Source organism: Caloenas nicobarica, chromosome 7, assembly GCF_036013445.1.
Source record: "Caloenas nicobarica isolate bCalNic1 chromosome 7, bCalNic1.hap1, whole genome shotgun sequence".
NCBI lineage: Eukaryota > Metazoa > Chordata > Aves > Columbiformes > Columbidae > Caloenas > Caloenas nicobarica.
Window position 1 is genome coordinate 39,118,289 of NC_088251.1, and position 15,728 is coordinate 39,134,016.

Here is a 15,728-nt window from a genome sequence, read left to right on the forward strand (position 1 = left end):
ATGTAGCGCGTGTTAGTTCAACAGCGTCACAGTCAAGTCTGCTGGAGGATGGCAGCGATGAGCTACTTCATTCTATTTGTCAACACTTCCGTTATTTTGGAAGCAAAGTACTTCTCTAAGATGCGCAAATACTTTAAAGGTTTTTGCTTTAGCTATTTTTAATGCACTTGACATAGTGTGCTGGGGTATGAATTTGAAGGGTAACTGGTTTTCAACGTACTACAGCTCAACGGGATGAGGCTGGCTTTATTCTGTGGATCATTTTTGAAAGGCTTATGAGCCACAAGGTGAACACGGGCTGTGGGTCGAGGTCCTCACTGCTGCAGTGGTGGGTTCAGGAACCGACTGTTTAATAGAGCTTCCTCGGGGGAAGCCAGAGGTGCATGGGAACCCTGTTCCCTTTTACTTGGCCGCTTTCAAAAATTATTCTGACTCTGAGAGTCCAGCAAATCATTATGTTGCCCAACACATGACCAGAAACATTATTTTCACTATTCAAAGAAACAGCCCAGGAGAAGTCTCTTATGTCAACCGTCTGTACAGAAACAAAAAAACCCTACTCTATGATGAGAATGCTTTCGCTTTTTTAACACACTGACTCATCTGGGCTATGAAGTATTGCATTATGTTACTAGAAGCCTATTTGTGTATTTTTGTAACTCTTACGCACTCGGGCTCCCTGAGGAATGGCACTGATACAAATGGGATGCTTATCTCCAGTTACCTCGAGATAATGAAATGACACATTGTACAATGTTGCAGTAGTCTTAACGGTTTAAGATAAATGGTCTTTTGAAAGCGTTTAGTGAATAGAGACCTCTCTTTAGCATCAGTTTATCTCTATGCAAACTTAAGAGAGTTAGATTGAGCCCAGGGCTTTTTTTTCCCCTGTAGAAATGCAAAGGAAAGTTAACCCAGTTACATTTGCACAGTTCTACTTTGCTTTCTTTTCCCTTATTTTTGATTAGAGCAGACTTGTATCAACTGGACTCAAGAACTTCAATATTAAAATTATTAGCTGTTCTGTAGGTACCATTAACATTTGACAGAATGCATAACATGGAGTGGGGAAATAGGGAAGCCACTTCATAAAGAATACTGACAAGTTTTTTTCCATTATTAGCTGTAATTTGAAAAATATTTGTAAGGGAATTTAGAAAAAAAGTGCTCTTTAATTGGATTATAAAGGAACAACTGTTTTCATGCAGTATCCTGACTTTGTTAAAATACAGTAAGTGGTTATCCTCACCTTGTCTTTACACTTAGTTGTAGTCTGGCAGTGGTTGGGAGTAGGACCTTCAACTAATCTCTTATTTTGAGAAGCTTGTATTTCATGTTTTTGTTTTATTTGGAGCCACAAGGGCAACTACAGCTAGTACCCCCGGTATGTCTGCCACACAGTGCTGAATACATCTATTAAAAGCTATGTTGCATCTGTGAGTTGTGAAACTTCATGGTGGAGCGCAGAACTCTTGTATAATTGCAGGTATTTCCAGAAGGGGAGACTGACCTGTGAAATTACCATAAAATATCTCACCAGGAAAACAACATCACTTTCTTTGCATAGTGACTCAAACTACTTGGAGTAAGAGACTCCTTTTTGCCTCTTAAACCTTCTTCAGTCACTGAGGAAGAGGTATAAGTGTGTAACACAGGAAAAGGCAGTGGTGTGCTACCGTTAAAGCTGTCAGTTCTGTTCATCTGCTTTGCTACCTTATTTTTACACAACTGTGTTAATACCTGTTGCAATTACTACAGGATTCATAACTTGTCTAAGTTGTAGAAGCAGTATCACGTTCAGTGCTTGCTTTTGGTAGTATAATATTGCTTTAAACATATAAATACAGTTTAAAAAAATTAAATTACTACTGCCGTGAAAGGCCTGATTAATCTTCTGTAGTGCTAACGGAAGAATGAGCAGGTTCTGCAGTGCCTGCCCGTAACAACATGAGCCAGTCACAAGCCAGTACTGGGAAAACAGCAACAACTGAGAGCGTTTGCTGGGTTTTCTAGGACTTTGGCTTTACCGTCCACTGGAGTGTATTCACCATTCCACTGGAGTATAACTTCTCCTGGTAGAAAATGGAATGTTTAAGTAAACCACTTCTAATCTTTGGCAGCCGCTTCTTAGGTTTATACAAAAATAATTATTGATAAGGAAGGGTGTTTGAGAACTCTCTGTAAACAATGTTGAATTGCTGAGAATGAGAGGTGGTTCCTGGGGTCCCAGGAGATGGACGGGTGGGCACTTCAGGGCACGTCACAGCCCCTGTTTACTTTTTGTGACTGATGCGCTTCGGCTGTTGCCTTTCACAGAACCGCGCAGCTGAAGACCTAATAAACACAGATCATGTAGAATTTTAAGACTTCTGGAAGGTATTAAAACTAAGTACCAAATACATCTCCTTTAGCTTAAAACTAAAATGCCTTTTTTTTTTGCATTTTATTCTAATACGTGGCTATCAACTGCATTATGTATAACCTCTGCAAGTTTGAGACAAGTGACTGGCCTTCCAAAGGGGAAAAGTTTGTGCTTTCATTGCAGAGAACTACTGTATTTTGTGAAGTATTCAAGTCTACAAAGTTCTGCTGATTTAATTTTTTTTTCTGTTAATATAGCAGTCATGAAACTCACCTTGCATTTAAGGATACTGGATTTTTTTTTTTTTTGAGGAGGAGCAGATATTTATTTTAATTTCAGTAGGAACCTCTTACTTTTTGTTTTAAAACAAGTTACTTCAGTTTAGTGCCTTTGTTAAACTCTGGTTGCCTTTTGTATCCCTTATATTAGTGGTAGTAGGCCATTCAGCTATTAAACAAGCTTCTGTCCTCGAATAATCATGTGCTTGCTGCCTTAACCTTTGCAGCTTCCATTAACTTTTGCAGCTTCCATCCTATCTTGTATTTTTGTGGGGGAGATTCTGACAACTCGCTCAGGAATCCCGAAACACAGCGCTGAAAGGAATCCGGAGTACCTTGCCTTGACAGACCTAGTTTGCAGGAGGTGTCTCTAAGCCTCTGCTCTGTGCCACCCTCTCCAGGTGGAGGTGACACTCAGCATCAATACAAAGTTAACAGGGAGTGCTCAAGGTGAACTCGGGGGAGGGTTACAAAGACGGCGTTCAGAAAAGCTGTTCCAGGGCACAGAAGTTAACTTTTGCTCTACTGTAATCTCTGAACAAACTCCCTTTCTACTGACCAGACTAGACCATGAGGTGAAAAACCTAAAATTCTGAAGGCAAAGTTAAGTAAGGTTCATTGTTCTACCCTAACGCTTGTGTACACGCGTGCAACTTAGTCTTGTACCTTCGTGCTAGTAAAAAAACCCTTTAACACTGGTTGTGATGGTGTAGCTATTCTGAAGCATATATGGTGACTTTTTTCAAAGTGTATTAACCACAAACACTTTAAGGAGATGACCCTTCAGTAAACGAGAAACTGGAGGGAAGAGTTCATCCAGTTGTTACAAATTAAACAGTAAAAGCATATTTTGATTTCAGAGCATGCATGTGAATTGTACAGTTACCGGCTTTAAAATATACTTTGAGTTCATCTAGTGCAATTCTAAGACCTAGTGCAGATCTAGTACAATCTCTTCCAGATACAGTGCAAATAAGTTTCTTTTGGACATAATGCAGTTTCTCTCATTTGTATAGCTGAGCAGAAGAAAAATCCTTGGACAGAAAGTAGTTGTTGCTAGTTCTAGTTTAAACTGGCAACTCCTGCTCTTAACTTTGACATGAGAGGCATTGGGGCTGATTACATTAAGCTTCCTTAAATGATTTAAAATACTAGGTGGTAATTAAAAAAAATACCCAAACATACTCCATATATAAGTATAAAACTTGTGTACTGGAAAATTTAGAACATGGAATAGATCTTTGAAAAATCTCTTCAATGCAATACATCCTTGTCTCAAAAGCCTACACCTCTTGCTTCATCTTATTAAATCCTCTGATGAGCATACCTGAACCTGTCGATCCTCTGCTTGTCCAAGAATGATTACTATAATCAATAACAGTGCAAGAACGGCGGTGCTGTGGATCTGGCTGAAAAGACACTTCAAGTTACTTATCTTTGTGTGAAAAATTCTAAACATCAAGATTATGATACAAACTACTTAAGCAGATGTATTTCCTAATTTGTAAGATGTTGTAAAGGTCTAAGTAGAGCTTTTACAAGTTTAAGGGGTGTTAAATCAACCTAAAGTTCAACTCCTACTGAGTAGAAAAGACACTTTTACAGCAATCTTACTTAGCATGATCACCGGGCCAGTTAAAGGCATTCTCACCACTTCTGAAAATGGTTCTGTTTTAAAATAGATTTTTAAAAGTTTGTACACTCAACTACTAAGTCAAGGATGTTGAAATTATACAAAGAAACCAAACTAGCATTTACTTAGTGTCTCTCGTTAAAATTACAGCTTTTAAAGCTTAGATGAAAGTACTTTGTTAGATAGGACAAGATATTGGCAGAGTGGATGTTTCAATAACTTAAACCAAGAGTATTTGGTAGTGAAACAGACTGGACATTAACAGCACAGCAAACCTGCACAAGAAAGCAATTTCTACCCTTGTGTTTCTGAATGCTGCTGTAAGAATGATTTCCCAAGGTCTGTGCAAAACTTGAAGCATCCTCTCCTACCCCACAGTTCTTAAGCCTTCACGGAAGATGCCACATTGACTATTACACCTCAAGGAATGCTTGGGGTTTTCCACAAGTATCTCAAACTTGGATTCTTCAAGAAAAGTGTAGGACCACCAGCTGCTTGTTAGGTGTAGTTAGGAGCCGGCCATGGGGAGCACGGCGAGACTGTTATCCACAAACCAGTGATTTCTCCTGTTTGTTCTGGAAACACCAAGCAATGGTGTTTCTGTTAACCCGTGAGTATCAAGTCAAGTGGGGAACTTGATGAACTCCCTGGCACTGTGATCACCTGTCACATAGTTCTCAAGTAATGTTTATTGCCCAAGCACCCTAGGATGATTTGGTATAATTTGCCATACTTTACCAGGAATGCGTTGGTTGTGTTAGGCCTGGAGAAATGATCAGGTAAGAAAAGTCCCTCCTGAAGCTGCTGGTGCATATCTTCATGTGTTGTTACACTGTGAGCTCGACTTGAGTTCCCTCGAGGTTTCTGCATTAAAGAATAACAGTTACGACTTTTTCGTGTTGCACTAGGACATTTAAAATAATTAGCATAGGAATTAAAGCTAATTTTCAAATAAATCATTCCACATCTACTTATGGGGAAGAAAACAATTCTGTCATTAATTGGAGTTAAAGCATTCAGCTCTGGGTGATGCTGTTGGTCAAAATGCAGTGTTTTCGTGCATCTACATCAGTTGCTGTCACTTGCAAGACAACTAAAAAACTGGAACTCTTGGCTTTGGTAATTTGATCGGCAGTGATTACAATTTTAGACGATGCAATAGCAGAACTGTTGTGCCTGTTACCGTTTGCCTCTGGGATCCTTCAGTGCTCGTCTGCTCTGCCACGGTGGTGGTAGTAATAGGTGGTAGGAGATTTTTTCGGTTTAGCAGCAGTGGGGAGGGTGAGGTCAGCTGCTCGTGTGCAGTCAGACTGAAATGCACCAATAAGAACAGAAAAAATACAGTTTATACATTTGGCATTGTGTAAACATACAGCATTGTCAGTTTGTTTGGCATTACGTGGACGAAGAATGTTAAAACTAAGAGCAACAGCTGCGGAATTTTGCTACAAGATGCTGGTCTTAGGGTTGACTATCAGAGACTAGTTAGAAGAGTTCTGCGGTGGGTGAGGTTGGGCAGAAATCATCTATTAACACAAACTTCTAGTTTTTGTAATGTTTAATATTAAGCATATAGGCAAAGTGAGTCTGAGCCTGAGCAGAAATGCTGGTAATGGATTGCTGACCCCTCCAGTGCATTTTGGAGGAGTCTGCTGGGCGGCTGGTCCAGCAGAATAAAGGTGTGTGTATGAAGGGGTCCTCATGGGCAGTTACCACACCACGGCAGAATCTTCTCTGCCCATTCCCAGACACCATATTATTTTCTGCTCTTTCTTCATATTCTTTAGCATTAAGTACTGCTTACTGCTAACTTCAGCCTAGCAACTGAAGATAAACAGCGAGCCTAGAAAACGGTAGTGGGCCATATTTTAAGTAGAGCAAGTAAAAATTCTCCGTAACGCATACTGTAGCTCTTTGACTTATTACAAGCATCAAATAAAACATCTAGGGGTAAAACAAGGCTTCTACCTTCTCTGTATTGTTTGGGTATTTGAAGGAACAGGTGCCAGACACTTTTAGAAGCCTTCTAAAGGAGTTAAACCAATCTAATTGCACGAACTACTAAATGAATTAAGCATTAGTCACAGAAGGAATGTATAAGTGTTGATATAAGTAAGGATAAGTGTTCTGTTTTCTAGATACAGCCTTTTCACATGAAAGGTGTCCGTAAATTATTATATGTTTGAAAAGTGTTACGATATGATCAAGAGGCCTTAGTTCGATACATGTTCTAGAGCTGACTGAAGGATGTTCTGTAAAAATACATTAGAAAAGCTTCAAACTATAATCAGCATTTTAAAAAGACCTTCCTACTGCTCTCTGCACACATTTAAACATATATGGTAATAAAGAGGAGATGTTAACAATTGTTAAATTGATTGAGACCTGAGGAAAGGGAACAGAAGCATAAAATATTCGAAGTAGAAACATCAGTTGGGAAGGGACAAGGAACAAGTCTCAGAACATGACAAAAAAGAACAGGCTGGATGAGTTTATAGGTAAACTGCAAAACGAAAACGAAACTACGTCAATTTACAACACATGGAATATAGAAGTATATTAAACCCTGCATTGTTAATACCCTGTAGTCCCTGTAAATGACTACATTGAGTTAGATCATTATGCCAAACAACAACAAAAAAGGATATTCTAGACGTGAATGTGGATTCAGTGAGTTCATTAAGAGTCCTTTGGTCAGTCATAACCTAAGATGAGCACTTTCTTTCTAGCCCAGTCTGGGCTGGGATAGCAACAAGTAGTTTGACTTCCCCAAAACTGTAGACTTTTAAGTTCATCTTGAAAATAGGCCATAGAGAAAGAAATGGATGTCAAGAGAAGAGATGGTGGTATTTACTTTGCTTGTACCAGACAGACTGAGGTCTATAGTTTGTGTGCAAAACCACTTAAATATGTATGTAATTCATTGAATCGCAGCTTGTAGCACAGTAAACAACTTTAGCAACTCGGGTTTCTCAGGGGAGATTGTGCTTTAGTGAGCAGTTAATGTCTTTAGTGACATAATTTACGTTCTTTCTGTTCAACTGAATGCTTTTTGCGTAACCTGGGTTCTCTAAATACTTGCAGTGAGAAACTGGTTTTGAAACGTACAGTCGCGTTCCCCTGAAGACGTCATCGACAGAGCCGGGGGTCCCTGTACGAGAGTGGCTGGTGCTGATGGGATGCAGGGTACGTGGCGGTGGGTTTCGCCTTCTTGTGGCACGTGACAGCGATGATGTGCTGAGCTCTAGGGGACGACTTGGCCACAATCTGGCAGAGAGGATGGAACTGGAGCCTGGCCATTTGTCATCCAGGTCCCTAACAAAATAAACACAAAACCAAAAGAGATATAGTTAGCATGACTGATAAATACTCTGTTAGCAAAGTAGGCATCCACAGGTGACATTAATAATATTATGTGTGGATAGAGATGATTTTTTTTACATAACTATATAAAGTAATTTACAGTCAAATTAGAAAAGAATAGGTGACGGAAAAAAAAAAGCAGCCTATATTTTTTTTTCTGAACTATGAACTTTCAGATTGAAGATTCCAGTATAAAAGTAAAAATAAATCACAGAACAGGTTAAAAAACCCCTACTGTCGAACCAGTTTTCACACCCATAGCCTAGATGTAACTAACACAAGTCCAGTTCTAGGAACCGAGCAAATCCTTCAGGATGTCATTTTGTGCCAACAGTAATGCCACTAAATGTTCACTGTGTGGTAAACCAGCAGCAACCAAACAAAAAACCTGTTCTAGAAGTATACGGTTTCACAGAGAGCAAATAAGTAAACGACCAAGCAGGAAAATAATTGAGAATTTCACTCTCCAGTGTAGAAAGTTATGTCATAATGTTTTGGGTTGACTCTCTCTCACCATGAGAATGCTTCACTTCACAACACATGATATCTAGTTCTTACAGTGTTTTCTCCATTCCAGGCAGGTGCCTTTGCTGTAACTGGATCCCATGTATCACCATCAAGCCATTTAGATTACGCTGAGAGCCACTACTTGACCCTTGAGAGAGATTTACCTGAAAAGTTAAAAAAGAAAAAAAGCAAATTACTGTCTAGCAGGGACATATGCACATATTTACAGATTTTGTCCTTGCAGATAATCTTGGAGGAAATAAATGAATTTCTTCCATGACACCGAGATATATACTCATTTATATTATTTCCCCATCTAAGATAGGCATCTTAGCATTCCATTATTCTTGCAAATACTACTGCTTAGAAAATGTATACTAAATATTTTCCATTTGAGCTTCTCATTTGCGTGACAGGATCTTCCAAAATGGCTATAATCAGAAGTTTGATGAAACTAATTTTCAGTGCATGTTGACATTTAATGTCAAGAACAGAACTGCAACTCCTTTCTTGGAATACAGGCTGATCTGGAAAGACATCCAATTCCACCCACCGTAACGACAGCAAATAGAAAATACCAGAGCTTTAATCTCTCCAGCATACATACTTGAGGTGTTTTTCTCCTCTTTTTGCTTTTGCGGCCACATCTGGGTTTTGGGCCCTACACATATAGTACGGGGAACATGAGGAAGGGGCAGGGGTAGAAATAAAGGAGAAAGAAATAAAAATAAATAAGAAGGAAAGAATTGAATTAAAATGGAATAAACAGATAACACTCTAGTACTCAGCGCCCTAGGAGCAGATCATCTAAAGCAGATCATACAGTCAAATTCAGTGGCTGAGGAAAAAAATCCTGTTACACAACTGCACTGAGATTTGTCCTCTTGCTATAGATAAGCTAGTGAGAATAGGATCTACACACACAATCCTCCATCTCACAATTCAGTTCAAACATTATTGAAATGTGGAAAGAACTACATCATTCATCAATGGTCGCCACATGGTTGTCCAATACATATATGAAATATATTAAGTTTTAAAGAGAAAAGTAGGAATTAAAACTTGCAACTGAGGAATAACAGAACTTAAGTGGTAGAAAGGACAGTCAGCATTCATATAAAATCCACACCACTTGCGTATCTAACGGCCTCCTGATGTACTCGAATCTGTTTGCTTAGGTAGTGCTGTATTGATTTGTCCCTACACAAACCAGCTGGCTAAAAATACTTACCAGATTTGATGTCAGTGAGGGCGTTTTAGTTTGTGGCACATGAGGTAACAACGCTGGCAGAGGGTCAAATTGCAAAGGGCTTCCGGCATCTGCTCTGACTGTTTCTACTGTTATGATATTTTTCTCATCATCTATGCAAAGCAACAGAGAATTCCTGTAAATACAGACTATTAGCATTGCTATTTATGGACAGAGCTGCGAATCCGAATATTTTAAAGAGTCCTCTTAGACGCTAAGCTCTATTAAATCTTTGAAGGCATGTCTCGCACTGTTAGCAAAATAACTTCTTTTTTTCCCTCTGAAGAGATTATTCCCAAATACCTCTTTCTGTCATTGCATCCTTGCAAATTTAAGTAACTGAAATCCCTTTTCGAATGTGCAGTTTAACTGTGATCCTTACCAGAGGCTGATGCTTCCCAGTGTCTGCAGATTAATTCTTCCATGCAGCCTAGGACTTCACTCCAGACATCATCGAACACAAATGTGAGCACAGAATCCTTCATGCAGGAATATGGGGACAGAGGAGGAAACCCCAATTTCCGTCTACCAGAGGACAGTCCCATTTTCCTCTCATGCAACTCCTCCTCCCTGTAAAAAATGTAAGCGTTACCAGCACCATAAACCCATTTTCTTTGCCTTTTGCTGCATTTATTTAATAGGATTAAAACATCACCTAAGGCTGCATTTCTCTTCTGTTTTCTCTTAGACTGAAATAGGTCAAGGCAGCTGGCTGAAGACATCACTTCAGGAGAAGTTTTGTATTTATCACACAGTAAGTTTTGTATTTATCACAGAGAGAGCTGGCAGTTTAATAAACAGCAATATCAAATATCAGTCTAATACCGAAAGAAGCAAGCTTCTGTACATTGGGCACTTGAACTTCTATTCCTTCCAGAATCTACCACTGATGTAAATAAGAAAGGACTGAGACAATCACCTTATTACTGCCCACCTTGGTTTCCCCATACAGAATGACTATAAATGATACTTCGTGAATAATAAATCATTTACCAAGGAGAGCAAAGTCTAATTTCAAGATAAATAGTAATAGTTACAGCGATATTTGTTCATTGTTAGGCTCCATATCTAACGTCACTACAGGATTCTGAAGACAAGAGAGAGGTATGTTACTACTCATGACTGTTTAATGCCACTCTCAGCCTGCTGCTCCAACAGCCAGAAGGTGTTCAGGGCAGAGGCTTAATTAAGTTTTAGACAATTAGATGTAATCAATGAGAGAGGAGAAAAACCATAAATCACAGCAGCCAGTGGCCTTTGCTGCAAACTCCTCTACAGTGCAAGAGGAATTCTGAAGTGTGAAACCTGGAAGACAACTGCTAAAATGTTTATATTCATCTGCCAAAAGAAACTTTATAGAAGGAAGAAAATAGTATTGATGCAAGCACATTTATTATGGCTTTCATATCTGCTCCCTGAATTAGTACTTAACATCAAAAAGCTACAAACCTTCAGGAAAAAAAAAAAGGATATACGACTAGAAGAAGGTGTAATACTTCTACCATTATTTTACAGAGACAGCAATATTGTTTGCTGCAGCAATGTCTCTCTGGCCCGGTCAAAGCAAGCCACCTACCAATCTGAATGTCATGGTCCATGCAGCTAAGTGGCTTTATTCATTAAAACCAATTAAGTAGTTAGCAACTGACAGTACCATCCGGAGTCCTTGCCCAGGCCATATGTTCATATTGTTGGGTTGAATAAAGTAAAGGGCAAAAAGAATCCTCTTTATGCCACCCTTATTCCTTTCTTCTTAAGATAAAAGTAGCGGTAATTGTTTCTTGGCAAGTGTCAAATCCACTCTAATACTTAAATTACCACTGAAAATCTGGAAAGGTACAATTCCACACAAAATGCCAGTGCAAATCCAAAGCAGCACACTGCATACTTTATCAACTAACATCGAACCCAAATACTTATATCTGAACAGCAGGAATTCCAGGACACTGCTACTAGTTGCTGTCTTAATATTCAATACCTACACATCTCTGCGGTCAAACGCTAAATATTCCTCCATTACGCCTTCAGAGATAATTACTCCGTCTTCACCTTCTTCGCTTTCTGGGGAACACGAGGTCGGAGACTTGGAACGGTGAGCCTTTTTGTGAACGGGAGTAACAGAAAGAGGTACCTTCTTGCCAAAAACACTGAATCTGAACAGGTGACAATTTTCAGAGAGCAGAAATGAAAATAAGTTGTTATTCCACTCAAAATAACAGCATTTGGTGAGCTGAGAGACAATACAGTAGTTAAGGCCAAGCCGTAGCGAGGCCAAAAAGTTACGCTTTACAGTAAAAACTCTTGGTTTGGATATTTTTAATTCTTGCTAAGGAATTTGAAACTTAGAACAAAAATTCAAAGCTAATTCAAAGACATTCTAAAACATTAAATAATAGAAGTGGTACTAGTGTAGTGCTTTGTATTTTTGATGTACTATACAAATGTAATAGATGATTAACAATAAAGCCAGCTACAGTACATACATATTCTTAAGAAGTCAGCAGCAGCAAAGGTATTTCTATTTACTGACCAGCTTACTGTGGTTAGCGACAAGCACAGCTATGTAGTCTTGCTATTCTGAAGGTACTACTTTTAGTTAAAAAGGGAAAAAAAAGTGCGCTTTGTTCAAAACTCAGCCTAACAAACAAATTAGGCTTGACATGTTAAGAAGCAGATCACTGCAGTCCACTGAGGACAGAATTACCTTCCCACCTTGATATGGTCTGGATCAACCGCTGGTACTTACTCGTTAGAATCTTTTTCTCGTGCTGAACTCACATCTGAGGAACCTAAACTGCCAGAAGGTGAACTTGAATACCATCCATACCCTTCATCCGTGGGGATCACCATCTGCTTCCCCACCACCCTGCCATGGCAAAAGCAAAGGATAAATGAATCAGAAAACATCGAAAGTAAGATTATTGACGTGTACAAGAACAGGCAGCAGCAAATCCTCAAAATTCTGTAGGGAAGCTGTGTGTTTTTCTTGGTGATGGTTAAACGTGGTTTCAGTTGTTTTCCCTAGTATAGATTGCTTCGAGTCAGGTAAGTACATTAAGAAAATTCTGCTTTTTTTTTTTTACGCTCTGCTAATTGTAAGACATTTGAATATGGACAAAACTGTTCAAGTACACATAATGAAGAGGTAAAATTTAAATTTTCAGATAGCCATAAGGACTGCTGAGCTAGGGTAAGAGGATTTTTAACTTATTTTAAGCACCTGGCTTTTAGCTATACCACCCATCTTTTCTAAGAGGTTTTTGCTATGTTAAGGCCAAGTCAGTTGCAAATGACAATAATCCTTCAGCAAGGAACCAAACGTGAGATGGCAGAATACTTACTAATGACAATGGCAGGCAGAATACCAGAGTGATTTTTTTCTCTCTATCTACTGTGTAATTGCACAAAACCACCCTGCTACTAACGTCATTTTAAAGCCAGCTGTTTCCATCCCTACCCTTGAGGAACTCTGTGATGGTACAGGCATTAGTCTATTGATAAAATACCTGAGATGAGGGAAGCTGGATGCCCACTGGTGACATTCTTCACGCAGTCCCTCGACACGCACATTTTCTTTCTGCTCATAGAGAAGCTCATCGATTTGTCTGAACATTTGCTGAACTTGTTGTGTGGCAGCTTTATCAAATTCCTAGAAAGGAAAGTTATCCCATAAATACTTAGTGAATAGCATTCAGAGGAGTTTGTATTAATAATTTAATTTTTAAAAAAATAATTGAAAGAGACAACTATTTGTTTAAAGCTTAGCAGGACTGATTCAAACAGTTCTATTTCTTTTGCACAGCAAGACATTAACTTTAAATAGTTTTCCCCCCAAGATGATGCAGGCTGCTGTTAAGACTGATGGTAGCTACATAAAACACTCGCATTGACGCATCAGAAAAAACTATTAAAATGTTTTGAAATATCTGTATTATTATATTAGTTTAAAGACATAGTAATTTACATAACAGAAATCAGAACATGAAGGATAAAATTCAGCGACATTTTAATGAAATGGAAGATTTATTGCTTGCAACACCCATCAACTACAGCAAAACAAAAAGCCACGCAGAGTGGTGTGAAACTCTGAAAGTGAAGGATGTTCAGGACCTTTGTCACATGTTCTTGTGTAGCTAGAAAATGGGGTCAGTTCTTGGGTAATTTAATCAGTTCCACCTCACCTCACCAAAAGCAACAGCACACTCGGTTTTGGTAGACGGAGAATAAAACCAGTATTTCTAAATGAAAATAATGTTTTAGGGGCTTGCTATATTTTGAGAAACACACAAGTATGCAGGAGTTTGATAAACTCGCACCAAGTGTCTGAAAGTGATCCACTCACATTTGGGATTCCACAACAACAGCATTTACTATTTTGTATAGATACACTTACACGTTAAACGATTTGCATTTCCAAAGTTTTAGATGGAAATACAGAATATTAACTGAATAATATGAGCCTAATACGTTTTGATCTGAGAGAAAGACAGGGAAGAAGTAAAAAAGATGTTCTTACTAGAACCACTATCATGATTTATTGGCAGATCCAACCCTCATTTTTATCCTGAGATGCCTTTCCAATGTCTTTCTGCTCAGTGTGCTGGATTTGGTTTGGATGATGACGTTCTACTCACATCATAGCCCCAGGAGAAGACTGAGCTGTCTTCGGTGGAGGTGTCAGCATAACTCCGACAAGCAGACTGTGAATTCCCAGCATCGGCTGGAGCAGCAGAAGGGCAATGTGATTCCTTCTGCTCCCTGAAATGCACATGTTGAGGGGAAAAAAGAAGAAAAAATGCCAACAATATACAGTGACAAATAAACTCCGTAAGTAAACTTATTTGTGTACAAAAAAGCATAGATGTATCAGAAGAGGTCTTAGCAATAATAGTTTTCATAGGGTAAATATTTACTGCCAAGGCATTTAAGCAGAAGGCGTAACACACAAGTAATTGTAACAACTGTAACTCCTCATAATCTCAGTGGCACAGGAAGTCCAGAGGTCAAGCAAAACACAGATTTTCCCAAAACTTATCTCAGTTAAGCTGCAGACTTTTTCTGGTCCTGGTTCTACACCACTGAGGAATTACTTTTATCTTTTCTCCTCTTGTTTCTGCCATAAAATTAGATGACCCAGACTATTTGCGACCTGGGAAGAGAACTCGGCTACGCACATTTTTACTGTTTCCAAAACAGGAAGGGCGCGTTCTGAAATGAAACAGTTCCGAGGTAACGCTTAAGCCTGCCAACCGTATTGCTTCTGGACAGGCAGCTCAGCGCAGAGGTGCCCGGTTCTGCCGTTTCTCCGGACAAAGGTTCACGTTACGTTATAACGTACCGGGAGATCTCGCCGTCGTTCCCGGCCGCGGCTGCGTGCTTCTCCACTCGTGGCTCCGGCGGAGGATGATGCCGCAAGGCATGTTTCGGAACTCCTTGCCTAAAACAAGAAGTAGAACTTGACATTACCTGTAAGAATGAACACCTACGGAGTTCCCAAGCTTGACAGGGATTTTGTTCTGCTTTCTGTGCTATTTTACATACCAGAGATCATTTATTATTATTAGAAGGCTAATTCTTGTTAACAAAACTTTAGAAATGAGGCATCAAAACTAACTCTAGGCTAGATAGTTAAAGGTCTTTCCTTCGAAACCAGCGTCTTCCTTTAAATTTAAAGTGTCGTGAATTTGGCTGCAGCTCTCCAATAGCAGGTAGAATGTCACTGTCCCCGTAGGGGACTTGGTGGCCACTGAACCAAGCGGGGGCGAGTCAGAAAAACGCCATGTGCTAGTTTGTCGTTTTGTCAACCTCGAGATGCCTGGGAAAAAGGAACAAGAAAAGTCGCTGCGGTCCAAATCGCAGGCGCCGACGCAGGAACGAAAGGCAGCCGAACCCCCAAACCTATGTATTTACTTCAACCTTTCGCCCCGCTCCTTCCGAAACAGCGCCTACGCATCGGTTAGCTCTTGAGTCAAAAAAAAAAAAAAAAAAAAAAAAAAAAAAAGGCAAGAAGAGGGATTTAATCACGTTCCCTGGTGTTTTCCAAGCGGGGAGCGGGCTGAGGGGGAGCGGGCTGAGGGGGAGCGGGCTGAGGGGGAGCGCGCTGAGGGGGAGCGCGCTGAGGGGGAGCGCGCTGAGGGGCAGCGCACAGCCCGGGCGGGGACCGGGTGAGGAGAAAGCGGCGGCGGCGGCAGCGACCCACCTCTCCAGAGCGCCGTGGGGCACCGGCTTCCGCGCGTATCGCGATATCACCCTCAGCTCCGCCGCGCCGCCGCCGCCGCCGCCGCCCGCCGCCATGGCGACGCCCCGCCTCGGCAGGCGGAGCGACCCCGCCCCGCG

The 15,728-nt window shown here is 40.2% G+C and overlaps 1 protein-coding gene across 1 annotated transcript; it reads right to left on the reverse strand.

Annotated features, from left to right (window-relative positions):
• Nucleotides 1-1,174: 1,174 nt before the first annotated feature.
• Nucleotides 1,175-15,686, reverse strand: FAM149B1 (family with sequence similarity 149 member B1). Its single transcript, XM_065639509.1, is given in 16 exon segments — nucleotides 1,175-2,297; nucleotides 2,300-2,334; nucleotides 3,968-4,049; nucleotides 5,012-5,137; nucleotides 5,457-5,583; nucleotides 7,382-7,588; nucleotides 8,195-8,307; nucleotides 8,751-8,804; nucleotides 9,375-9,505; nucleotides 9,775-9,962; nucleotides 11,375-11,545; nucleotides 12,139-12,258; nucleotides 12,899-13,041; nucleotides 14,027-14,150; nucleotides 14,731-14,829; nucleotides 15,592-15,686. Coding segments are annotated over 16 exon segments (1,839 nt in total). The 3' UTR covers nucleotides 1,175-2,273.
• Nucleotides 15,687-15,728: the final 42 nt, after the last annotated feature.